General features: G+C 44.1%; 1 protein-coding gene across 1 annotated transcript in view; it reads right to left on the bottom strand.

Annotated features, from left to right (window-relative positions):
• Nucleotides 1–1,104: 1,104 nt before the first annotated feature.
• Orb2 (cytoplasmic polyadenylation element-binding protein orb2) overlaps nucleotides 1,105–25,036 on the bottom strand; it is a 142,983-nt gene continuing 119,051 nt past the window's right edge. The window contains exons 4-8 of the mRNA XM_077403364.1: nucleotides 22,948–23,208; nucleotides 22,736–22,848; nucleotides 22,233–22,625; nucleotides 21,881–21,991; nucleotides 1,105–21,503 (exon numbers count right to left, since the gene is read on the bottom strand). Coding sequence (XP_077259490.1) covers nucleotides 21,387–21,503; nucleotides 21,881–21,991; nucleotides 22,233–22,625; nucleotides 22,736–22,848; nucleotides 22,948–23,208 — 995 coding nt within the window. The 3' untranslated portion in view covers nucleotides 1,105–21,386. The remainder of the gene's footprint in view (nucleotides 21,504–21,880; nucleotides 21,992–22,232; nucleotides 22,626–22,735; nucleotides 22,849–22,947; nucleotides 23,209–25,036) is intronic.

The raw sequence follows: 25,036 nt of genomic DNA, 5'->3' as shown, positions 1-25,036 counted from the left end.
TATAATATAATACCAAAATAAATTATAAGTTTAAATATTAAATCTTTAACAAGGAAATATTATACAAGAACAAAATGGTTTACAACCTGAAGCATCAATAAATCGTGTTGCAATTTGCAATTTATTCATATCGGTCGGCATCATATGAGACGAAAACCTTTGATTTCTAAATGTATCAATAACAACGATTCATTATTTAAGTGCATCTTATGAGAAAGCTGTACGTACATACATGCATATGATGATTTTTTACCATTTTTAGTTTTTATATAAAGTATAAGTAGATAGTATAGATAGATTTACTTGCCTTTTTTTGTTTCGTTCCATTTCTAATTTCTGAAGATCACTCCTACGCACGAGATTACTTTGTTCCCGTGGGAACGATTTGCTAAATCAATATGAATTTCAACGGAACCTTGAAATTCATTAAATTAGAAAGACTTTGCGATTTGAACGATTTAACGTAATGCTCACTATCGAAAGCAAAAGAAAGAAGAAAACGGTACGAACAGTAACGTAAACGAAGCATCGGGTTATTTTTAACAAACTCATTTATTAAAGTACTAAAAACGGGTGGAAACGAACAAAATCGAAAAGTTGCACATATAAATATCAAGTATAGTAAGAGTAGAAGAATAATATATTACGAACTATATATATCGCGCGCGCGGGATGCGACGGGGAGGGGCAAAGGAGACGAGGGGGTGGCGATTGCGCCTTTTGGCTCGCTGATTCTATGTACTCGAGACGTCGTAAAATATATACATATATATCTCTCGTTTCTCTGCGTCTTTTTTTTTTCCTTGCGGGAGTGTTCGTCGAGGAATCGAGGATGCAGGGAGGTGAGAGCTCGAAACGGTTCGGAGCGATAAATCTTCGTTAAATCGACACTAAATTCTTCGTGACTGTAATTACGAAATGACGACTTTATGATTCGTTCGTTTTGACATACGCGAACTCGCGAGAGTTACATCTTATCGCTCCGAGCCCTTCGCTCGATTGCACGCACACGATTGTGTGAACTGAGAATTTACATCACTGGCCGCGCGCCGGTTTGAAGTCGCGTTCGGGATCGGGCGAAAGCAAACAGGACACCGTGATATATCCATGAAAGAATTGATCTATTTTATAGCATTTCATTTCGAGAAAAGAAAAGAAAAGGTGACTCTCTTATAATTATAACAAACACGTCGTCAAATACGAAGTAGATCTTTTTTTTTCTCTTTTCATACATTTTCGCCTATTCGCGCGGCGTCTGCCTGTGGAGAGCCTGCGGAATTATTTAAATCCTCTCCACCTCTACCGTTTCCCATCTCCTTTCTTCTTTTGTTTTATCGTCGTTTTGAACATCATTTAGTCGTTATTTTTTTTTTATTATACTTTCCCGAATACTCTATACCTTTTCTCTCTCTCTCTCTCTATCTCCCTTTCCTTTCGGTCAGTATTCTATCTTTTCTTGCCCCTTATTCCTCCCCCTCTCTCACTCTCTCTCCCTCTTTCGTACGATATATATTTATGTATATATATATTTATTTATATAAATATACACATATATATATATATCTTTAGCGGGTTTCGTCTCGCGCGTTTTTCTTTTAATACAAAACATAAAAATCATCGTCGTCGTCGTCGTCATCATCATCGCGTCGTATGAGATCTCAACGGATTCTTCTCCCCTGTGAAACACAGCACGGACAGACAGACCGACAGACAGACAGACAGACAGACAGACAAGGAGACAGATCAAGACAAGATTACACAGACAAACGGTGGACTACATTGTCGACAGTCGTGGCTTCTTATTCTTCTTTTCTCTTCTTTCTCTCTCTCTTTTTCATTTTCTCTACTTTCGCAAAATTTTGCACACGCAAACCGTACGCGAACTTCTTTTTCGTCATCTATTTCGCATCCCTTGTCATTTTTCCTTCCTTTCTCTCTCTCACGTTCTCCCTTTCGCTTTTGCTCTGTTATTTTTCTCTCACACACACTCGTAAATTCGCACACATACGATCGCGCGCATACGTTTGCACAAGATTCGCGTAATAAGCACGCTCACACCGAAATTTATCTCCTCTATGTTTCTCTTCGTCGTCGATGTAGCTCCTTTTCTCCGCTTTGAACACTTTTTTGGGGAGGTGGGTGTCAGACTCTACCATTTTCTCTCTTTCCGCTAACGATTATTATACAAAATAATTAGAAAAATGTACAAAAATTCATAAAAATAGTAATAGTTACATAGTACAAGTTACTTTTGGGTAATTATAATAATATGTACGTGTGTGTCTATGTGTGAGTGTACGTGTGTAAGTGTGACCGAGAAACGAGCATGAAAGTACGACTCTACTGATAAAATCGTTCCAACGAGACGAGTCGGAACGCGTCGTCGCGAATAATTTTCCGAAGAGGAGGATCTGTCTTTTCTCCCCGCAGAAAATCATTCCGACGGGATATCGCGCGCGCGCGCGCGCGCGCCAATAATTAATAAATATCAATGTCGTTGCCTACGTACGTATACATGCGTACGCGGGACGTCCCGTTATCGCCGGCTATTCAGTTAACGACCAGGTGCAGCCTCACGCTCTAAACACAAAAATCAGATTTCTAACAACACGATAATACTGTAATTCGTTTAATCGGCCACATTTGTGTTAACGTATAGCGTTAACGGGTGAGGCTGAAAAGATTAACGTTGGCGACAACGCTTTCGAGGGATGAAGATAATTTTCAAGTTTTTTGGAGGCTGGCCGAGCAGCCTGATCCGCTTCCCAGAAAAAAATCTGTCGTTAACGAGGCATCAACGCGTCAACGGCCCGTCCCGCGCCAACGCACTTGACGACAGTGTTCTCTCTTCCGTTCGTCCGTTATTCGCGTTTTCCTTTCTAGTCGCTCTCGCACACACTCTCCCTCTCACGCGTGCTGCATCTCGTCGTAGGTCTATACATTTATATTTACATACACATTTATAATATACTATGTCAGCGCAAAGACGATTTCTGCCCCGCTGCATCCGCACCGTGGTCACGTGCGGCAGCTGCAGTTAAGGAAGAGCAGAAAAGAACTTGAAAATTCGAACTCTGGATAATCGTTTACGCGTTGTATATATATATATATATATATATATATATATATATATATATATTTGATCCGGTAAAATTACGCATATATAATTCAAAAAATTAATAAAGATCTAACGGTGCTCTCTCGCGGCAAGCGGACGCGAGAGAAAAGATCGACGGGCAACCCGACTCGATAACCACGCGAGCAATCACGTTAAAATTCTCGATAAAAATATTCACCCTTGATTGCAGCAGGAAAAACTTATCCTACGCGAAACCGCACGCATCACGGCTCTCCCTTTCGCATATATGCCCGATATACCTTAACGTTATTAATGCCACAATATATATTCACCGCGCGATTCCAGATCAACGGGCTCGCGTTCGCAGGGAGTCCTCGCCCGTTTAACGCCACAAATACTTCGCGCTTCGCGGATTTTATTTATCTAATAAAAACAAGAAGAGAGAAAAACGAGAAAAGTTGAAGATTGCTCGTACGCGTGAGCCGCGGGACAGAGATCGCGTATATTGTTATAGCGCTAAACGTGCGTGGACTCTCGGGATCGGTGGAGTTCATCGGCTGTCGCCACAAACGGCGTGCACGATCATCGGATGTGGAGACGTTATCGCGACCCCTCGTTAAAAACGAACGTTCGTTAAATACGCACGCTTGAAAACGCCGGAGAAGAATTCCGGGCGGTCGAATTCTATCGGTTCCGATTATCCTCCCGTCTGAATTGACAGTGGAGGAATTTTCGGAGTCGATATATCGCGTCTCGTGTAAAACTCGGCGAACGCTCAAACTGTTAAAAAAAAAAGAGGACCGTTTAGTCTCGATGGCAATTTTCATCCTGGGTCGACTTGAGCGTCGGCGTTCGTCGGGTACAGCACGAGAAGCTGGACCCCCTCGCGGGGGTGGGTCGTCGCAGCGACTCCACATTTCTCGCATACGGAGCCGCGCACACGCATTTCTCGACATTTACACGCAATTAAATCGCAGCGGCGAACACGTGCACACACGTATACGCATTGCACAGTATCATGCGCGTTACTTTCGCACCTATCCCGGGGACGTACCTCCGTATATAGTTCTACGCTCTAGACGCTCGCGCCCCTTTGGGGATACCTTTCTCGCCTCCCTTTCTCTCGCATACACGTACGCGCGAAAACACACCCAGGCATACGTCGCACACCCACACATACACACATAGACACACAAACGTCCCTCGCTCTCTCGGCTAAATATATTTATAACAACATTCTGCGACCAAAAAATAAACTCTATTATGTGTTACGCGCTAATTAAGCTACGATTATCGATCGATCACGGCTATGTTTTACATTTACGAAGGTTCCGTCGACTCCGGATAGAGATAACATATTGCGTGGGTTCCTCGGTTCGTTAGCCTGGTGCGGTGGCTCTCGTAGGATACTTTGAGTTTCCTCTCTCTCTCTCTCTCTCTCTTATCTTTTTTTTTATTCGTTTTCTATTTTCATTTCCTATCGGCTTCCTCTGAACGAGACTCGGGCGACCGTTTTCGAAGGGAAGGAAGAAGAGTGAGGAGTCGCTATCGAAGCGACACGTGAGACTCGTCTCCTTCGTCCTTCGTGATCCGACTGTGTTAAAAAAAAAAAAAAAATATCGGAACGCCCGTCGCTCAAGAATGAAACCCCTGACCCCTCTTATAGATTGCATTCTCCCTCTTCCGAGACTCCTTTTTCCGTGTTCCGTGCCATGCCAACGACCAGTCTCAACGAAAGCTCGCCCGTTAAAAGTTAACGGATAAATTGAGCATATAGTCGACAGGAGCGATCGGAAATTGCGATCGACAATGCGGTGAAGATTGATGAACGCGACGAATCTCGTCCGACGATCGACGACGACGCGAGGGGGGGGGGGCGCATCGCGTAATCGAACGCGAGTGATCTCTCTCGCCGGTGATCTCGCGCAAATTGCACGATCCCGCCGGTCGAAGGGTAAATGCGAACAGACGGTCGTCTTCTTCCCCCCCCCTCTCTCTCTCTCTCTCTCTCTCTACGAGTAAATAATACTGCGCTACTGGTTCTCACAGTGACGGGAGCTCGAAAATTACATAGCCGCACGACACACGATGCATCTTATCTCCGTATCATGAGCTCTCGGTATAACGTACGGTTCGCAAATAAAAAATTTACATTATAAAATATTTTTATAAAATATAACTGTTAAATTTTTTTTACAGTATACACATTCCGCGTTTTATGTATTAAATTAATAAGGTATTTATTAATTAAAAAAATAGATATCATTATAAAATATATAATTGTTAATTTGTAGTATTCCGTTTATATATTAAATCACTAAAAACTGCCTTATATATTAAATTACTTAAAAAAATCACTAAAAAAATACTTGTTAATTAATAAAAATAAAGACAATGGTTCGCGCGTCGACATGCAAGGATAAACGACCAGATGGCGACGGACAGATTGAAAAATTTCTCAAACAATTTATTACTGTACAACATTGTGTGTTTTAATTTTTGAGATTTTTTTAAATCATAAATTAATAAAGAGAGTACTGATGGTTAATCAGAAAAATAGATAATCGTTTAGATCTACACAATTATCAAAAATAACAGTTTCGGCTGCATATATGTGTGACGAGACGTATGCAGAGATTTTTAAAAATAAAATGCAAAAAATAATTTATTCTCTCCACGCACGCGACCATATAATCCATCGAGCCTACGGGTATCCATAATATATGTTTCAGTCGACGATGAGTTTTGCTACAGTTTTAATTACAAAGACATGCGACAGTGTAAAATGCTAAAAGATGTGGAGGTCTTAAAAAGGATGTATCAGCGAGATATATATATATTTTTTTCGTTTCGTACGCGAGAGAGAAACATAGTTCCCTAATATATTTTAAGTCGCTACATTCGATCGCGCGATCGACGCGTCCCGAGGTCGCGCATCTTCGGCGGCTGCAGGTTTCGCGGGACAGGAAAGTTCGCGATCGCGAACGTGAACACAGAAACAGAGAACACGAAAAGAACCGAAATTGTATCGCTTCGTAGAAAAATGAGATCCGGAAGATTTAGCGCGCGTTCTCGCCACGATCGAAGCTAGAAGATCCGCTAACTAAACACGTTTAATTATCCGCTTGTCCCACCCCATTATTCTCTCGAGTTAGATATCCGTGACATGCGCTAATGTGTGCACTAATTGAGAACGACTAATCGCTTCTCGCACTCACTCTCGTGCCCGCTGCACGCGTTCTCTCTCTCTCTCTCTCTCTCTCTCTCTCTCTCTCTCTCTCTCTCTCTCTCTCTCTCTCTCTCTCTCGCCTCAGTCTCGCTATCCCGCACACTCTCTCCTCCTCTCGAGCGAATGCACTCACGCCCACCAGGCACGCTTGTGAAAATTTCCCTATTCTGCCAGACGCACGCTCGTTTTCCGAAAAATCCGCGAATATATCGAACATCAACATGTACTACTAACATCTTAAGTCGATTGACATATTTTAGAAAAAGGTAAAAAATCATCGTCCTAGATTAACGCGTTTATCACCCTCACGAATTCGGCTCACGCGGCCTCGCACTCGATGTCCACGCGCACCCATTTTCATCGTCCTTCCGCCTTCCGCCACATCCGGTTCCTTCCCCTCTGTCTCGTTTTCCGCATTTCCCCCCCCCTTCTCCCGCGAAATACAGCATCGAGAAATCACGCGAGCGTTCTCTCGCAAAAGACGTACGACCGGTCGTATAAAAAAATATCTAATTCACGGAAAAGGCTGCTTCGTTTGTTCCCCTCGATCCGCACATATCCCATCCCCTCGCCCTTTTTGCTCTCGTCGTCGCTCGAGGAAATGTCGATGAGCTCTGTGAAAGGTGTCGAGAGCGGCGCGAAACAACGGCACACGATTTCTACGCGAATCGAGCTTTTTGCGAAAAGGAGCCGAAGAACGGTAATCAAAGCATCGTTAATCGTTATTCCCGATTGATCACCAAAATTACGATTCCACGGGAATCGAGGATAATATATAATACTTAGAAATGTTTCGTAAATCTGGTGCGAGCGGGATTCGCTCTTTCTCCATCACATATTGGGTGCGATTCTCGCGACACGAAATTATGATAGTTCTATAACTGCTGAGAACAACAGCTCGATTTCCGAGCTTCGAAAATGCGCTCGCTGATGGCTAATATATACGTGTGTCCTTCTCCTCGTCTAACGTACACCCCAGACTTACGTTACTCTCGGAGAGCAGAGCGTTCGCGAACGTCCGGACGTCTCGGTGAATATATAAAAAAAAAAAGTCCCGATCTTTTGAACATCCGTCGAGGGATGTCTCGACGTTTCCGTGCCGTTCGAGTCTCGAATGTACGCCGAACACCGTTTTGGATTACGTCTGTTGCGTTTCACAGCCGTAAGTATCGCGCGTCGTTCGTCAAACGAGCGATCCGTCGATCCGCAAAATGTTACTCGGTAAACGGTCCAATAACGGAGGATCGCCGTCGTTTTCTCGCGGCGCGATCAGTCCCGATCGATCAATGACTACGATGGAGAGCGAAGATCGGCGCCGCTTCGAACGAAAACCTGATGTCCTCGTCCGTCCGAACATCCCGTCCGCAAGAATGCGCGTGTCTGTGATCATTATTCTTAATCGTAATTATAATAATAATTATTGTTATTATTATTATTGGAGTCCCTCGCGATTGTAGCGTCGAAGGGACGCCCTACGTTCATGAGCTAATTGTAGAATCATCAAATCGACCCGACGAATCTCGGCGATCGTCTCGGCGGCCGTAAAAAATTCGCTACTACTTTTTTTTTTCTCTTTTAAGACTCGTGTGTCTCGCGATGGACGCGCGCGTCGAGCGTCGAGCGTTCGCGTGTTTAAATACAAAAGTTCTCTTCGTTCTAAGCATATATAGAATACACATTACAATATAAAGAGAATATTTAGAAAAAAAGAACTGGTACAAACAAAGGACTGGTTGGAGCAAATTGGCTAGCAACGATCGCGCGCCGCGTGTATCTCTTCGTCCTTTCTTTTTTTTTCTTTTCTTATTTATTCATCCGACTTTCGTTCCTCGTCATTTTCCGCTGCAAGACCGCGGGCGCGCTCTCGTGTGATTTATCGTTTAGTATCCCTATATCGAATATCGACACGCTACACGCTAGCTGCTAAGAACAATCAATAAATCGGCATCTCGCGCGAACACACACACACAAACATTTCTTCTATCTATTATCTCTCTCTCTCTCTCTCTCTCTCTCTCTCTCTCTCTCTCTCTCTCTCTCTCTCTCTCTCTCTCTCTCTTGAAGCCCTTTCACCCCGTCGCATTCATCTCCCGCGCGTTACCCTACTTTGCTCCTCCTGTCACATCTCGTGTTCTATAACACGCGTAATCACAAAGTTTCTAAACTCCCCCCTGAAAAACGTTACATATATTGAAAAAAAAACAAAAATAAGAAAGAAGAAAGAAAGAAAAGGAACAGCCTGCTACGCTAATCGTTATCATGTCACTCAAATGTAGGTATACTGTGACACGTGAGGGTGCCGTGTGCTTGTGTGTTATGTATATGCGCACGTGTTTCTCGTGAATGTGTCGGGAATGTGTCTGCGGGTGTGCGATACGCGCGAATATACAAATTTCGCCGCCGTGTTATCGTACATGCGTTTCGATCGGTCGACGATAAAGGCGATTTTTATCTCGCTGAACCGAAGTCGAGATTAGTCTGAAATCACCCGCTGGAAAACACCCGCGCGGCGGCCTACGCCCCTCCCTAAAAAATATAATCATTTTGTCATTCGCTATATCCGCAGGATCATCGTCCCTCCGACGTGATCCCGTTGCGGTAATTTCGCTATCTCCATCGAATCTCGACATTGGAAAATACGGGCTCTCCTTACCGAGAGCAGAGGTTTTAAAATCTTAAATGCTTTTCTCTTTTTTTTTTTTATTTTTTGAGAAAATATCGTGTCTATTCTTTTTAAAGATTTAAAATATCTCGTGAAAAACAGCTTATTTTCTCTTCACATTTAATTATTTTTTTAATTTTGAAACGCTATTTTATATGTTAAATGCTCTGGGAAAATATCGCCCCTTTATTTCTTTCTATAAAGATTTGAGACATATCTCCGTGACGTTCGACTAATTACGAGAGTTTATTTTCTTGGATATTTAACCTTTAGTTCTCGCGCAATATCCGTTTAGACATGCTTCCCATCCTCAAGAAACATGTAAAAATCAGGGGACGAGATTGAGCACGCAAAATGCGAGAAAGAGTTTATCGTTCGAGCGAAAAGACTGTTACAGAAAATTGAAGATACGCCCATCGCGGCAATTTATCTAGAAAATTGTAATATAGCGAATTTCTGTAATGCTCAAATTAAAGTTATTAGGGAAGGATATAGAACAATATTTGCCTTTCGAGCAAGTTTCTTTCTCTAATGAAAACTATAGAAGAGCGAGTAATTTGTTGTGTGCTTGATTCTCACTTCCTCGAATTCTCACTTCCTTGAATCAATTTGTCCGAAATATGCGAAAGAAGAGCATCGCGGATAAATCGCGTTCACATGGGACAGATTATAGCCAGATTACCCAGAGATGGGCAAAACGTAGGCACGCATATCGCGTTACGCGCGGAAGATTAATATATAGACATTTTATTAGCGAGCCTGACGGCTCATGCACGGCCGAGGAAAAAAAAAACACACATACACACGCATATGCTTTCTCTTTCTCTCTCTCTTTTCCTTTCCAAAAATTAATCTATTTGCTGCTGCGGGTCAATGCCTTAAGATTCGGTGATAACTCGGTACGCACAAAAGTTACACCTCCGATTTCTTTCATATAATGCATATATGTATATATAATTTATATATTACAAGATCATAAAAATTCGTATTCACAATTACACGCTTAGGACAATATCTATATATATATATATATATATATATATATATATATATATATAATATATATATATATATAATATCTTAAATATATATATATTAAAGATTAGTAACAATAAGCCGATTCTACAAATACTTGACGAAATACACAGTGGCGAAACGCTCGCTCTCCCTCTTCTCGACGCGGCACACAATTCTATATATATATTATATATAAAAAAAAGAAAACCGCCCACGCGTCGCGGGAGTCATTTTTTTTCCTAGATAATTGCAGGTACAGGATTCGCTAATCGAGGTTTCGTAGAAATTTGAGATAGTATTTAAAAAACACGCTACTTTCGCACCTAAGAGGGACTATCTGCAATTTTTTTACTTTTTCCTCGTGGTAATTCGACTATTCGGGCGCTCGCGCGCGCCCGATCAACTCAATTTTCACCTTTTCCATCCGTGTGCGTGTACATGTGTGTGCCGTGTGTACATGCATGTGTATGCGTGTGTGTATATGCTACAGATATAAGAGAGAGGACTATATATCATCTAGAAAGGGACAGCGAATCGCTAATATACGGGGATGGGATGCGTGGGGGGAGGTCGTCGGACAGTCTCTCGTCTTCACTTCCGCCCTAATATCCCCCGGCCCCCCGAGAAACAATCCCGACCGATCTTCTTCGATTTCTCTCTTTCCGAACGCGCGCGCTCTCTCGTCTCCCTCTCTTTCTCTTTCTCTCGTTTTGCTCGCCTCTGGGGACACTGGACGCTCGTCAATTTCGCTTTCCGCTTCCCTTCCCGCGCCCATGCCTAATGTCGGGCCACATCCACTTCCGGTGGATCGAGAAAAAGAAAAAAAAAGAAGAGAAAAACCGGGGGGGGGACACGTGTCGTACCCTTGTCGCATGTGCGGTGCACTTCGGGTCCTCCCCTCGTCTCGTCTCCGTTTAAACACAATTCATTGCACTGCGCCCAGCTGCTTGCTTATTAGCGTACTCTTATCGCGTTATCTTCACGCTCTAAGATTTGCCATTTAATATATTTAAGCTTACCGTTCGTTCACACATACTCACACGCATGCACACACAAAACACACTCTATCTCTTCCTTTCTCTCATACATATATATATTTTTTACGCACATCTACATATTTTAATTCGAATTATACTAACAATAAGCGCGGGCGCGCGGGGACGATCGGCTAAGCCGCGAACACAAAGGCGAACCTTTCGCCTCGCACTCAATATGTATTACAATCGACTAATGCGAAAAGAAAGAAGAACAAGAAGAATTTTCATTTCGCTATCAAGATGCCGGAACAACGCGGGGATCCAAAAGACGCGCGAAGAGCATCCAAAAGCTTCGAGATGCATTGGCACCACATGCCACATCCTTCAGAGAATCTCAAAGAGTACAGATGCAACAAGGGGGTCGAGAATCCTCTTTTACAGCATGAAATTACTGTCAAAGACAGATCTTACGAATCCATGAATGAACGTACCTAATTTCCTCGACCGTGTCGTCTGCCCGCGCGACTCCTACCGAAATATCGTTCAGGATAATTAGGATACCTTCCGTTCGTTTCAGCTAGGTCCGTGTCACGCGATCGACGCTCGCGCGTTGTTTACCACTTGCCGGATTGAATCACGAGATCTCACGCTTCGAGATATTTCGTCGCTCGAGGCAACGAAATAGAAACCGGCCGATCGCGGCCGACGTGACGGAATCGAGAGAAGAATCTCTCTCGATGAGGTCCCGAGAATTCCTTCAAATCCGCTGACTGTTCTCCCGCCTTGAGTTGCGCGTATGTGTGTGAGAATGTGTATATGTGTGTTGTATGTGTGTATGTATTCCGATTGTTTCTTTGGTACGTAGAAATGTCTAAAATAATGACTCTATCGTAGTATAACCATAGTGGCGATGATAATGATAATATATAGCAATGATAATAGATACGAATAATCTTAATTGTAGTGATAGATCGCAGTAAATCGTATAGCAATATCGTTGCGGAATATCTCGGACTAAAGGTTGATTCACACTATACGGCACGGACCGTCACGTTCCGACAACGACACATACGTTAGACAAGGATACCTATTGTCTACATCCTTGTCTAACGTACGTAAACGTACGTGTCGTTGTTGGAACGTGACGGTCCGTGCCGTATAGTGTGAATCAAGCTTAACAGTGAAAAAATCGGTCATTGTCGTCGCGGTGATGCGCTTTCTCTCTCGTCGGCGACGATTCCGTAAAACGATATAAATTCGTAAAATAGGAAAAAAAAACAGCGCCCGAAAACTGAAATCTCGTTGAACCGGTCCTTACGCGGTTTTGCGCGTGCTCGTATGGAAGCGCCGACGGGCGATATACGTTTTATTAGAAAATTTACAAAATTCATTTTACGTCGTCGCGACGCGCGCGATGGGACTCACATGTCGCCCGTCGCCTCCCACGTTGGCGCCGACCGATTGTGTGATGCTTTTGTGTATGCGTGTTTTACATGTATGCGAAGATTTCAGTATAACAGCGATTTTTAAATCCAGCTTTTCGAAAATCCGGAGCAATTAATCTAAATGTTGTACAGAGATCAATCTCTCATCAAATTCTCAAAAGGCGAGACAAACGCTCGTTGTATATCGAACCACACACGCGCATACGTGTACGAAGTAATTAAAATTATGCAATGACATCCCGATGATATAATCGGTAGCCATCATAAAATGAATGGATTTTTTCATATGGCTGTCGATATTCATAAAGTAGATTTTATAAAAAGCTATTGATCTCTTTACGCTTATCGCTAGAAACAATTCTGTTATACTATTTGTTTCGGACTTAATCATACATGTATACGTATGTGTGTGTGTGTGTGTGTGTGTATGTAAAAAGAAAGAATAAAGAGCAAGATGATCTGTGTGATGATCGCTCTCTTATTTACAAAACACTATAAAATTTATCTATATAGCTTTGTAAAATATAAGAATAATAACTTTATTTAAAAAAATAAAAATTAATTAATTAATTAAATCGTACTCGGAAAACGGTACATCAGAGGATGAGCAGGAGGTGTACGCGGTTCTGCGGCTCTCTCTCTCTCTCTTTCTCTCTCTCTCTCGCATGATAATTCGCGCGACATTAGGAATCCTACTTACGTAACGCGCACATATCTCTCGCTTCTCCCTCTTTCGCTCTCCTCGCGCGCGCGCGCGAGATTTCGATCTCACGATTATTATCTCTATCGGTACTCTTCTCGCCTCAAGATTCGCTCTCTCTCGCGCACAAAGAAAAGCTCGCGAGAAGACGCATCTCGAGAAAGGCCCTTCTACGCGAGGAATCATGCCAATTTTTTATACACAATTGTGGAAATTATGCAAATTTTTTATATACACAAATCGTAGTCATATTTTTTCTTCGTAATTAATTTCGAAATTAGACGGCACAAGTCCTTGCGTTATGTATCATTTCGACGGGAAACTCACGCATTTTCCGTTGTTCGCTCTCCTCTCTCTCTCTCTCGTCGATTCTCCGATCGCACGATCATCGTATCGACGATAAGGGAAATAAATCATCTCTCGCCAAGTCATTCCTATCTCTCGCGTCCCATGTGCCTCTTTTTCTTTCTCTCGCACGCACCACCTCGCTCACATGCAAACACGCATACAAACACGCACTCGCGCATGCAGATACGCAGAAATGTCCTACAAACACGCATTCGCGCAACTTCTCTGAACTAAGATATTTAGACAAGAATATAACAGCGGTATAAAAAACTTTTCAACACTGAAAAATACAAATCTATCGTAAATGACTACCATTGTTACTCGTTCCCTTTCACGTTTTTCTTAAATCAGTATGTTTTTCTTCCTTTCTCTCTCTTTCGCTCTTTTACTCTTCTCTCCTTCTCTCTCTCGTCTTACGTTTGTCTTTAATTATACGCGCATTACCCGAACGACAGTAGGTCCGCTTGAGCATGAGCGTACCGATATTCATCTAATCGCTCTTCTTCGCAACCCCACATGTGCGCCACGTGTCTAGATAATTAATCGCGTGTACTTTTCCCGTTTCTTAAATCCACTTTATATCCTCACGCGGCTTATCTCCGTCTCTTCTCTCGCTTTTTACTGTCGTGTCGTGCAATATTTACCTAATTCCAATTGCATCCCGTTTCTTTTTTCCTTTTTTTCTTTCCTTCGAAGTCTGTCACAATATATTAGATATTTTAATCGTTATTATCAATTATATATTAGTACTTTATATATATAATATATATCTATATAATTGTCATTATATTATTATATATTATGCTTTATCACACATATTACAAAGGAGGTGAAGAATCACACCTAACATATTATTATTATTTTGTTGTTATTTTTTTTTGTTACTGGCGTACCTCAAACGTTAACTCCGTACTGCGGATGTCGTTTTGCGATTACTTCGTTTCACTATTCATTTGCGCGCCACGCTTACAGAGACGTTTGATAGTGTCTGTGTTGTGTGTATACGTGTGTGGATGTGTGCATGCCGTATGTGCATATACATGCGTTTTCGCGGCTCTATATATTTTATTCTTTCTTTCTTTTCAACTCGCCTCTTTTCCTCGCCGCGCACCATCGAGATCCGAAAGCTCAAAAAATTGGAGTTCTTCCATTTCTTAGAATCTACGACGATCAGAATTCCAGTTCCAGGAAATCTTGGGAAGTTGCTTTTGCAGCGGAAAGAAAGACGTTATAAAAAGTTACAAATAATTTTTCAATTCAGAAATAGTGAAATATAAAGCGCATTGACGTGCTTTCTGAAAAGTCTAACTTACTACTGCCTCCATAAATTGTTTTCAAAGTTATCCTATAATTTTCTAGTCGACGCGATTGTAATTACAGCAAATTACAGCGCTTTTAAGAAAAGGTATGTGTTTAAAAGATTAAAATTGCTTAATAACCAATTAATAAAAAATTCTTTAAAATATATAACTACAGTCAAACACCAGCTAGTGATGTTTTCCGTTAAATATTATAAAATGTAACGATTTATTAATTCATTCAAACTCGCGGATAAAACAGATTCGAACTAGCGAAGAAACAATATCGAGACACGCGTCCCGTGTAAATTTTACAAGAACGTACGTTATTTGTGTCAATGGCAAGCAAAAGTGATTTGCGAACTGATTCTGCAAAGATGCACAACGTGCAGCAACTTCGCGACAACTAGAAGAGTCGGAGGGTGTTCCAGTCCCGCGACTGTACCTTCGTCCAGTTTCGACCGATCGTTATCCGATCAGCGGAGTGATATGTTCGCGTCGTGCGATCGTACGCACAGTACAGAATGTTCACGTTTCCGGCACGTTCCGCGATACTCGCACGAGATGTATCTCCTCGGGATCTCGCGATTATCAAACCGTCCCCGCCCAACTACTTCATCCCGACGAGATATCCCGCTTCCGTCCACAAAAATGTGTGGGTCGCGGTTTTTCGCGCTCTCCGATTTTTTTTTCTCTTCCCTTTTAAATCCAAACGTGTAAACGAAGTCGGAGGCATCGGGCGAGATTGGACGTGTGGTACTCACAAAAACAGGGATCGATCCAACTCAATCTGGCCGCCATAGAGACGCGAATTGAAGGGTATAACACACGAGATACCTTGAGTTTCAAACCCTTCAATTTCTAAAAAATTTATTCGGTGGCGGCTCGGAGTAAAAGATTCACGGGAATCGGACGTCGTTGTAACAAATCGTGCACGGCCAACGCGAAAACGATCGTTTGTTGACGATTATAGATATATAATGATCTCCCTTGTCGAAATTCGGGAAGCTGATGATTAGGTCGGATTACTGTTTGTTACGTCGTAAAAATTCGGGGCATATATTGTCATCGTGATCGTAATATCGCTCTCGCGTCGGCCAGGGCGAGGCGTTTCGGTCGATTTTCGAGAATCTAAACTAACGGCGAGCTTGAACGCGCTTCTACACGAAATATACCTAACGCTTCTTTCCCCATTCGTTGCGCCTTATAAATCGCTAGCACAAAAATAAGTGTTTCGCACAAAGAGGTACGCGATGCCGGGTCGGGGGATGGGGGAAATATCAATCGGGGATTGGGGAGATCGAAATCCGCGAAACGACCCGAGTCACACACAGTGAGATTGAACATTTAGCTAGACACCCATATCCAAAGAGACACGACTGTAGTTTCACGTTATACGCGTTTGATAAGACGTGTTCGTGAGAGTCGAAAAAAATCGTGTGCTCGTAAGAATTACTTTACGGTTTCCTTGTTTACTTGTGTCGACATGAAAAAGATCGTATACTCGATTTACGATTTTTACTTTGGAGATATTGTGTGTGTGTGTGTGTGTGTGTGTGTGTGTGTGTGTGTGTGTTAGAGAGAAATTGTGTATTCGCAGCTAGGTTTTTGCGATTTTTAATTGTACACTAATTGCATACTCCGTGTGTGTGTTTTGTGTGTTAGCCAGATACTTTCGCGTATGCGCTCGCGCTCCCGAAACAGGTTCCGAAGTGACGGGGACGACACGTCCTGTCCTCCTTCCTCTCACTCGCCTATCTTTTTTTTCGCACGTTTTTATCCGTTTTTTGAACATTATAGAAAAATTTGTCTAGAAAAATCGGTCTCGGTCCTTGTCCAAGTACTCGCTCGTTCAAGTATTGGAACACGACGCTACTCTTTCTCTCTCTCTCTCTCTCTCTCTCTCTCTATATATATATATATATATATATATATATATAATATATATTTATATATATATAATATGTGTATATATCAATATATATTTTTAGTTATCAATTGATTTAGGTGAATTGGTACCTAGGTAAGTTTTGCTACACAATTATATCGATCGATTAGTGGAGCGTGTGCGTGTGCGTGTGTGTGTATGTACGTGTGCATATGCGAGTATGTGGCCGCGCACGAGCGCCTGTTTGACGACCGTGCTCCGTGCTCGCGAAGTGTATGGTTTGACAAAAATTTTCGCCTAATATATGAGCCGGCCTCGCGCGCGCACACGCATGATTTCTACACGCGCACGGCCACGCGCGCGAGCACGCCGGCGTTTTAATTTATATTAATATACATATATATATATATATAAATTTGTCCGCGATAACAACACGGATATGCCCGATCGCGGCCCGCGTTTTAATTTATTTACTGCCCGCGTGTGCCACAATATATTTCACTTTCTCTCTTTCTTTCTCTCTCTCACTCTCGCTCTTTCTCTCTCTCTCTCTCTCTCTCTCTCTCTCTTCCTCTCGCTTTCGCTTGATTTACAAGAACGGTGACTCGTATGTAAAATTGCACTAACTAATGCTTGCACTCCTCTCTTTCGTCATGTCCCACCCCCTTTCTCGCGCCTCTCTTCTAAGTTTGTTTCATTCACGTGTGGTCTCTGTTTTTTTTTCTCCCGCCGATCCTTTCCTCTCGATCGAAACGGTTCCGGGCTTCCGTTAAATGCGGTAAGTAAAAAATCGATCGTGTCTATTTAGAATATTGCGAGAGATAGCAATGGATAAAAATTCAACGTACTCGCTCTACTAACTAATTTATGTGTATAATTATATACTAGGGTTTGCCCACCTCCTTCTCCGCCCCAAAAGCCTTTGGTCGCGCAGGCGGCGACTCGAGGTCCTTTCCACATTCCCGGGTCTTATTTGTCTCCTATTTTATCTAAAATTTCGCCCGCGTTTTGATCAGATTCGGATCCAATCGTGCTCCAACCCTTAATCGAGAGCGCGCGCGAGTCAAAGAGGGCCGGCGACGAGAAGGTTCTTCTTCCCCCGTTCTATTATATTGGATTTATTAATATTCTTTTCCCCCTTCACCACACCACACACGCGACTCTCGTCCGCATCGAACGCACGCGTGTTTTCGCGGGCCGAACGGTGTGTCTCAGACGAAGGGACGGAGAGTCGTCGTTGAACGCGGCCGCCATTCTTTACTGCGTCTTCCGTCACACAGCACCCGCCTAATAATAACGCATTCCATACTTACAGTGCTCTAATAAACGCCACCTACCATCTCTACACGCGGCGAGACAAGATATATCATATATATATATATATATGATATATACAAAAAGGAGTACCAAAAAAATAAATATATATATGTATATATAGATGTGTGTGAGAATTATTTCCTTTTGTTTCTTCATTAGATCCGTACGCAAATATGGTGTATCGCGAATCGTCGGTCGCGTAATCGCCTGTATGCCGTGTGTGTATCTGTGTGTTTGTTGTATCGCGGATTGTACAAAGTCCGATACGTGTGTGCAGAAAAAGAGTATCGCGAGAGAAACTCGCCATGCGAGGTTTAAACTACGTTTACCGATTCCTGCTGCTGCTGCTGCTGCGTACAGAATGTGGCTTTTTTTTTGTCATCTACGAAGCGGAACACACAACGTTGCATACTAATTCCGAGCGCGACGCTTCCCAGCCCCACGACCTCTCGGCCGTTTCGCGAAGGAACGACCCGGCTATTGTCGGAAGTATTGTGAAGAGACACGCCTTTTTTACATAACAAAAGGGTCACCGGGAGGTGACGAACGTCCGGTATTAGCGCTAAGCCCGCTTCCTCTACTACTGTGGGTTAGTTATCAAAAGTATCCTATGTTATAATGTACCGAGGGATATTCTCGAGTGAGAGACGAATGACGGTACGGGAAGTTGCTTCCGGTAAAACGCGTCGAAAAGTCGTCGATTGAATCTCGCCGAGATCGCCGCCGGATTCGCTGAAAGGGCGCGCGGTAGGAAGCGTCACGCTTAAAATTTACAAAGGTCCTGCGATCTGCCAAACCAAGACTGTCTCTATACTGAACCCTTCGAGAATAGAAATCCTGCGCGTTTCGGCGAAAAGTGAGCTCTCTTTTCTCCTTCCTTCCCCTTTTTCCTTTTTTCCCTTTTATTTGAACTACGGCGATTGCGTTTGATTATATACACCCAGCGAAAAAGACCGTTTCGTTTTGAAGGGATTAAGAAAAAACGTGCACACTCGCGGTCGCGATTAATAAACGCCAGTTAATCGATTAATCGGTTAGAGAAGAGGGATCGGTTTGTATGTACAGGAACGGACAATATGCGGCATTCTCTCTATATATATATACATATATATAGAGAAACGCGACCCCCTCAAGACGCGTCGCCACACACTTGCAAATCATCTATCGGACGTATGAAGAGAGTAATTAGATACGATCATTTCTATTTATAACGATGCTTCGGTATTCCGCGAGTCACGGTTTCTATCGGTACTTTGGTTTCGAGAAACGACACCCCCTGCCCCTTGCGTCCCGCTTCGCACGCGCGTCTCTTTTTCTCTTACCCCCGCGAAGTCGAGCGCGAGAACGCTTCACCGCGAGAGAGAATCCGCGAGGTAAGTACGCCGTTCATTCGCGAGAACGTTTTCGAAAATACGCCGACTACGGAGAGAGTGACCGTTTAAATTGCACATAGTAGTAAAGTCGGGGTGTAAAATTCGTGAGCGACAGCGGCGGCGAACACCCTCGACCCTCGCGTTCCTCGCGAGCAGGTAGCGGGCTCTCTTCCCCCTTCGCGGGCAGACGATACGCGCGGCTCGGCTTCGCGATCCCTTCGTTTTCGGTTTTTGGGAAAGAATCGGACAATCTAGAGCACACCGCCACGGTGCCGTATACAGCCGTACGCTCGCTCGCGCTTAGAGAATTGAACTATCGCGGTTTCCGTTTATCCCTTCGTCGCCCGGGTGACACCTCTCCTCGCTGAACTCTTGGTTTTCCCATTGTTTCTTTCTCGTTCGTATTTCTTTCTACGTTATTTCCTTATTTTCATCTCATTTGAATAAGTAAGTAAAAAATCATTTTCCCAAGTGCCACCCTACGTTACACGTTACACGAGCGCGCGCGGTCGCGTTATTCGCGTGAGAAACGCACCTATGTAACATATCTTCAATAAGTTCTAATAACTAGGAAACCGTGTATGTGTGTACGTTTTGTGTATGTGTGGAGTGTTCTGCGTTTGTGATACAGAGAATTACCTACACAGCGGGTTGAGAAGCGTGGCTTTTTTCATTATTGATTAAACATCCAATGCGAACGATTCGTCACTATCCTCTCCCTATCACTCTCGTTCGGGTTTCCCACCGGCCCTCATCACCTACGCGTCTTTTCCGACCTTGTTGCTCTCACTGTCACCCCCCTCATTCTTTCCATCTCTCTCTCTTACTCGCATTCTCTTCCCATTCGCTCATTCAAGCGACACACTCTCGCGTCGGATGATCAGGTACTCGCGTTTCTTTACGAACATTCGTCGTGCGGAAATCACTACTTTGCTCGGAGCGCGAGTTTTCGTCCGACTTTCGTACAAACGGCGTCGGCGGGAAAATACGAGCCCCCGTTCGTCGAGAAGTCGCTTCGCCCGCTTTGCGTCCACCCGGGTCGCGCATCGAAAAATCAAAATCCCGCCCGACCGGGATGGACGGCACAGGGGGAGAAACTCCCTCGTTCTCTCGGTTCACGCGGCAGTCGAACTCGGAAGGGGCGCTCCGCGGCGGATCGAGACGCAAGCGCGAAGCGGATCCGGTAAACGCTCGAGAAGGATCGGTGCCGGTAATCGGCGCGGGGTATGTAACGCGAGGGCGGCGGCGGCGGCAACGGCGGCAGCAGCCCCTCCCCTCGCTTGCTCGGCTTCGATACTCGCGGTAACTAACAATACTCGATCTTTCGGACAGAACCGGTGCATTTTACAGCGCAGACAGATAGGATTATACGTGTACGAGTAATCGATATACTGAGAATCCGTGTCCGTTTTCTCTTTTGAATCCTGTGTCTCGGCATGTGTCTTTCTTCGTTTTCTTCTTCTTCCGGCTCGACGATATCGGCTCGGCGTGGATCCGATCGTCCCCTCTTCTTTGCTATTTTCTAGCGCCTTCGTCGGGCGCGAGAGATCTGTTTCCGGTTTTCGGCAAAGTTATCTTGATCGGCACAGTTTTGGCTCGACGATGATACCGGCGGCCGTTAGCAAGTCGTCACGGATGGCGAGGTCGAAGATCGGAACGACGCCGAGAGCCTGGATCGACTGGCGGGCAATAGCGGTTGGTTTCTTCCTCCAGTATAACCGGTATAACTTGAAGTAGTAGCAGTGGAGTAGTAGTAGTAGTAGTAGTAATAATTTGTAGTAGAGAATAGTAGTTGTGGTAGTAGTAGTAATAGTAATAATAGTGGTAATAGAGTAGAGTAGTGGTAGTACGTAACGATCGAGTGGTGGTAGTAGTAGTAATAGCAGTTTTGAGGCTGTGTTCTTGTTGTAGATAAGTAAGTAAGTAATATGGGGGGCAGGAGAGGGGGAAGTGAGGGTTGGTTGGGGCACGTGAGGAGAGGGTGGGGAATATTGATAGAGGTGGTAGTTAATTAGCTAGGGCTGCGAGATAATTAGGGACAACGCAGCTGGGGTTAACACCAGCGGAAAGGCACGGCCCGAGGCCGATCCGCGCCCTCCTTCACCAGCGGCTTGTGGAACTCCCGACCTGGCCGGGAGTGGATAGTTGCCCAGCAATGCTCGCAGTAGTACTGAAAATAGTATTATAATTCAGACTTCAATATTAAGTTTATCAAAAAATTTTATCTTCTCTTTTATACAAGAGAAAAGATAAAATTGTATTGGTGATTTACTCAATAATATAATTAAAGGAACAACAGAGAGTCTTCCATCTAGTTCCATTATTAAAAAATACAAATACGATTTTAGTTTTGAATCGCGTGGATGCAATTATTGGATAATGGATTCTTAGAAATCACAAGATTTAATTTTAATAGAGTTACTCCTTGCCATGACATTCGTACAGAAATCTCAAATCTTTGGCTTCAAATTAAAAATAAAACCCACACTTTTATTTTACAGTGTTCTATAATTTATTAATAAAAATGAGCCGATGATCGAGACATACCTGCAGGCAGGTGACGTTGGCGCAGAAGAATGGCGCAAATTTGCCTCCGCAACGCTGGCCTTGACATTCGTCGCACATCTGATCGTCCAGAACGTATGGTTTGACTTCGACCTGTTCAAGAGATTATCGATACGGTCAGAAAAAGTATGAAACGCTCGAAGTACTTAGAACAAGAATAATTGCTCGGGGAATGATACTCATAATCTGTAAAGATTTTTTAAACAATCTTACAAATCACGGACTTAGATCTTTCATATTCTTGTCCTGAATATTTCATTTAGAGATGTTTACACGCTCGAGCCTTCTCGGAAAGAAGGGCACGCGAAAAGATGTAATTTTTCTTCGTACTTACCCTCTTGTCAATATCGCCGTGCTGCAGCTGTACGAATCTGGCTGAGATGGCAGCTATGTAGCTTTGCTGATTACTGAAGGCGACCCTGCCGGCACCCTTGGGATACTTGAGCTCGGGATCGGTGTCGATGCCGGCGTAACAGACACCACCGTAAAGCCGGTCCATAATCATCGCGAGCTCGACGGCCTTGAGCGGTCGCGGCACTCCACCGACGAAAACCGTCTTCCGCGGATCGAGCGGCATAGAGGCGTCCAGCACGAAGTCGGCATCGCTCAGCCGCCAAGGTCGGATCTGCACGGGTTTGTCCTTGATCGTGGGCGAGCTTACGCAAAGGTAAAGCTTGTCCTCGTCCTGGATGCAGGCGTCTATCAGCTGTTGCACCGAACCCTCGTCCTGGAAGACCGAGCGGTCGCATTCGATTTATCATTGGTTTCTGTTAGTTTTATCAATCCAAATAATCCGAAAATGAAAAAAAGAAGGAGCAAAAAGGGTCAAAAGCATACCTGGAACAGCAGAAACGCGTAGCCTTTCGGCGGGAAGTAGGATTTGCTTTCTGCCTTGTGCGGCCAGTCCACGACGAGCGGGCCAAAGCGGCGGAAACTGGCTGTGATCTCGTCTGAATCGAGAGGAAATGCGCCATGATTACCGTCATTCTGTCACGTCTGACAAGTAATCTATTTTAGATGATAAATTTTAACACGATCAATCGGCGTACCTTCATCGATGTCAGGCGGTAGTCCGCCGACGAAGACTTTCCTGGAGAAACGCTCGCCGGTTTCGCTGCCCTGACTGTGCGGACTGCTCCGACTTGGCGACGACAGCGGGGCCGCTTGGGACGCCGTTATCCCGCCGCCCACACCGACGCCGACGCCTACTCCGACGCCAACGCCGACGCCGTCCAGCTGGCTCGGCGCGTTCGGATCCTCCAACAGGGTACCACCTTGCTCTTCGAGACTCGGGAAGAACGGAGATTTACCTGGAACAAAATATTTCTCCACGTGAGCGATTCAATCCATCGAGAAAAGTTTCAAGTTCAAGTTGAGTCAGACTAGTAGAACGCACGAATGAATTAAGAGAAAAAATCAGGATGGAGAGAGAGAGAGAGAGAGAGAGAGAGAGAGAGAGAGAGAGAGAGAGACGCGTAAGAAAATAATAAATAAATAAATCGTAATAGATAATAAGATAATTTTACGTTCTTCTTCGAATATCGTATTTACGAATTCAGGGGCGGAATTCGAGCCACGTGCGCCGATCGGCCGATTTACGTCGCAAAACAAGAGATCGTTATGGATCGTCCGCGGGAATCAAGGTCCGGATCTGACATTCGTTCGTTGTCGGGGAATTCATTACGCAATTGTGCGGAATCACGTAACAAGCGGCGAGAGAATCGCGCGTATTATGTATGTGACGTGAGAGACAAGAGAGAAGAAGGGGAGGGGGGGAGCAATGTGAGCGCTCTTTCGACATAACTCCTTTTCTTTTTCTTTTTTTTGGGGCGGGGGGGTCAAACCGGAAGTTTTTGCGTTGCACACAGCTGAAATACAGCCTCGTAAAAGCGTAATGCCGATTATGTAACGTGACGTTCACGGCATCGTTTCTAGACTCGCCGGGAGAGATAAGGAGACAGATTCCTTAAAATATCGGACGATAAATTGTTTGATGCTACGAGGCTGAAATTATATTACGCATATTTAGTAACGAATTCTTGAGAGAAATCAATGGATGCGCAACCGACTTGACCCATCGAGGATTCTCTTGAAAAAAATATTGACAAATAAACATACGAAAAGTATTACTTTGTCAAGATACCTGTCAAATATTATGTACAGCTCGAAAAATAATCGGAGTAACAATTAAGAAAGCTAAATTATTCCATTTAAATAAACGTATCGGAATTATATTTAAAAAAATCGAGCTTGCATGTCAGAGAAAATTTTTACGAAACATCAGCATTCGCATTTTATATATGACAGCAAGAAATAATATGATTGATGCTCCGATCGTTATGTAAATACAGGACTGTAATTTACACGATTTACCATACATTATTTTGCTAAATATAGTCATTAAATTACGTAAAAAGGGAAGGCTCCGAAAGTTGCGCATCGCTGCTCCGAAAGAGGCTCGGTCCGACACCGTAAACACCGATAATTTGACGGCAGCCGGGACTGTCGTCCATTTCGGAGCAGGACGGTCTCGCTCGCGCCAGATGAAAGCGCGAGAAAACAAGAGGCTCACTATCCCATACGGGAGATTCACCAGCGTGCAATCAACGGCTGGTCATTAATTATTCGCGCGGATAATAATCGGTATGCCGGATTGCCGAGCTCGATAACGCGACTCGCGGGCGAGAAAAGGCCACCTCCGTCGAGACTGTCCCGAAAAGGTGCGGAGAGATTAAAAAGAAAGGTGGGACTCACTGTATCTCCTCCTGACGGGAAATCTCGCACGTCTGATAAACGTCGCCATATCCTCGATCGACGATCGAGATAACGAGCCGACGACGGCGGGGGATTCGCCGCGCGCGACTATACTTATCGTCCACGGAACTCCGTTACTCCGTTTGTTTCTCCCGTCGTTGTTAAGGGAGGGGAAAAAAAGGAGAAGCAGTAAACAGGGTGCAACGCGCATGAATGGCACGGCCGGAAAACGTCGCCGGCTCGTCGGAACAAGCGAGCGCGCCGTCGCGCGACGCTCACCTTTTTTTTCTACGCGCGCGCCACGCACGCGGTCGTGCAATAATAATCGAACCGGAAACGTAAATACGTATATGGGGACCTCCCCCGTGCTCCTTCGTCGTGTTT

Source organism: Temnothorax americanus, unplaced genomic scaffold (genome assembly GCF_048541705.1).
Source record: "Temnothorax americanus isolate GAGA-0224 unplaced genomic scaffold, ASM4854170v1 Scaffold17, whole genome shotgun sequence".
In the NCBI taxonomy this organism is placed as follows: domain Eukaryota; kingdom Metazoa; phylum Arthropoda; class Insecta; order Hymenoptera; family Formicidae; genus Temnothorax; species Temnothorax americanus.
Note: the sequence above shows the minus strand (reverse complement) of the source record. Positions and strands in the feature narration are given on the sequence as shown.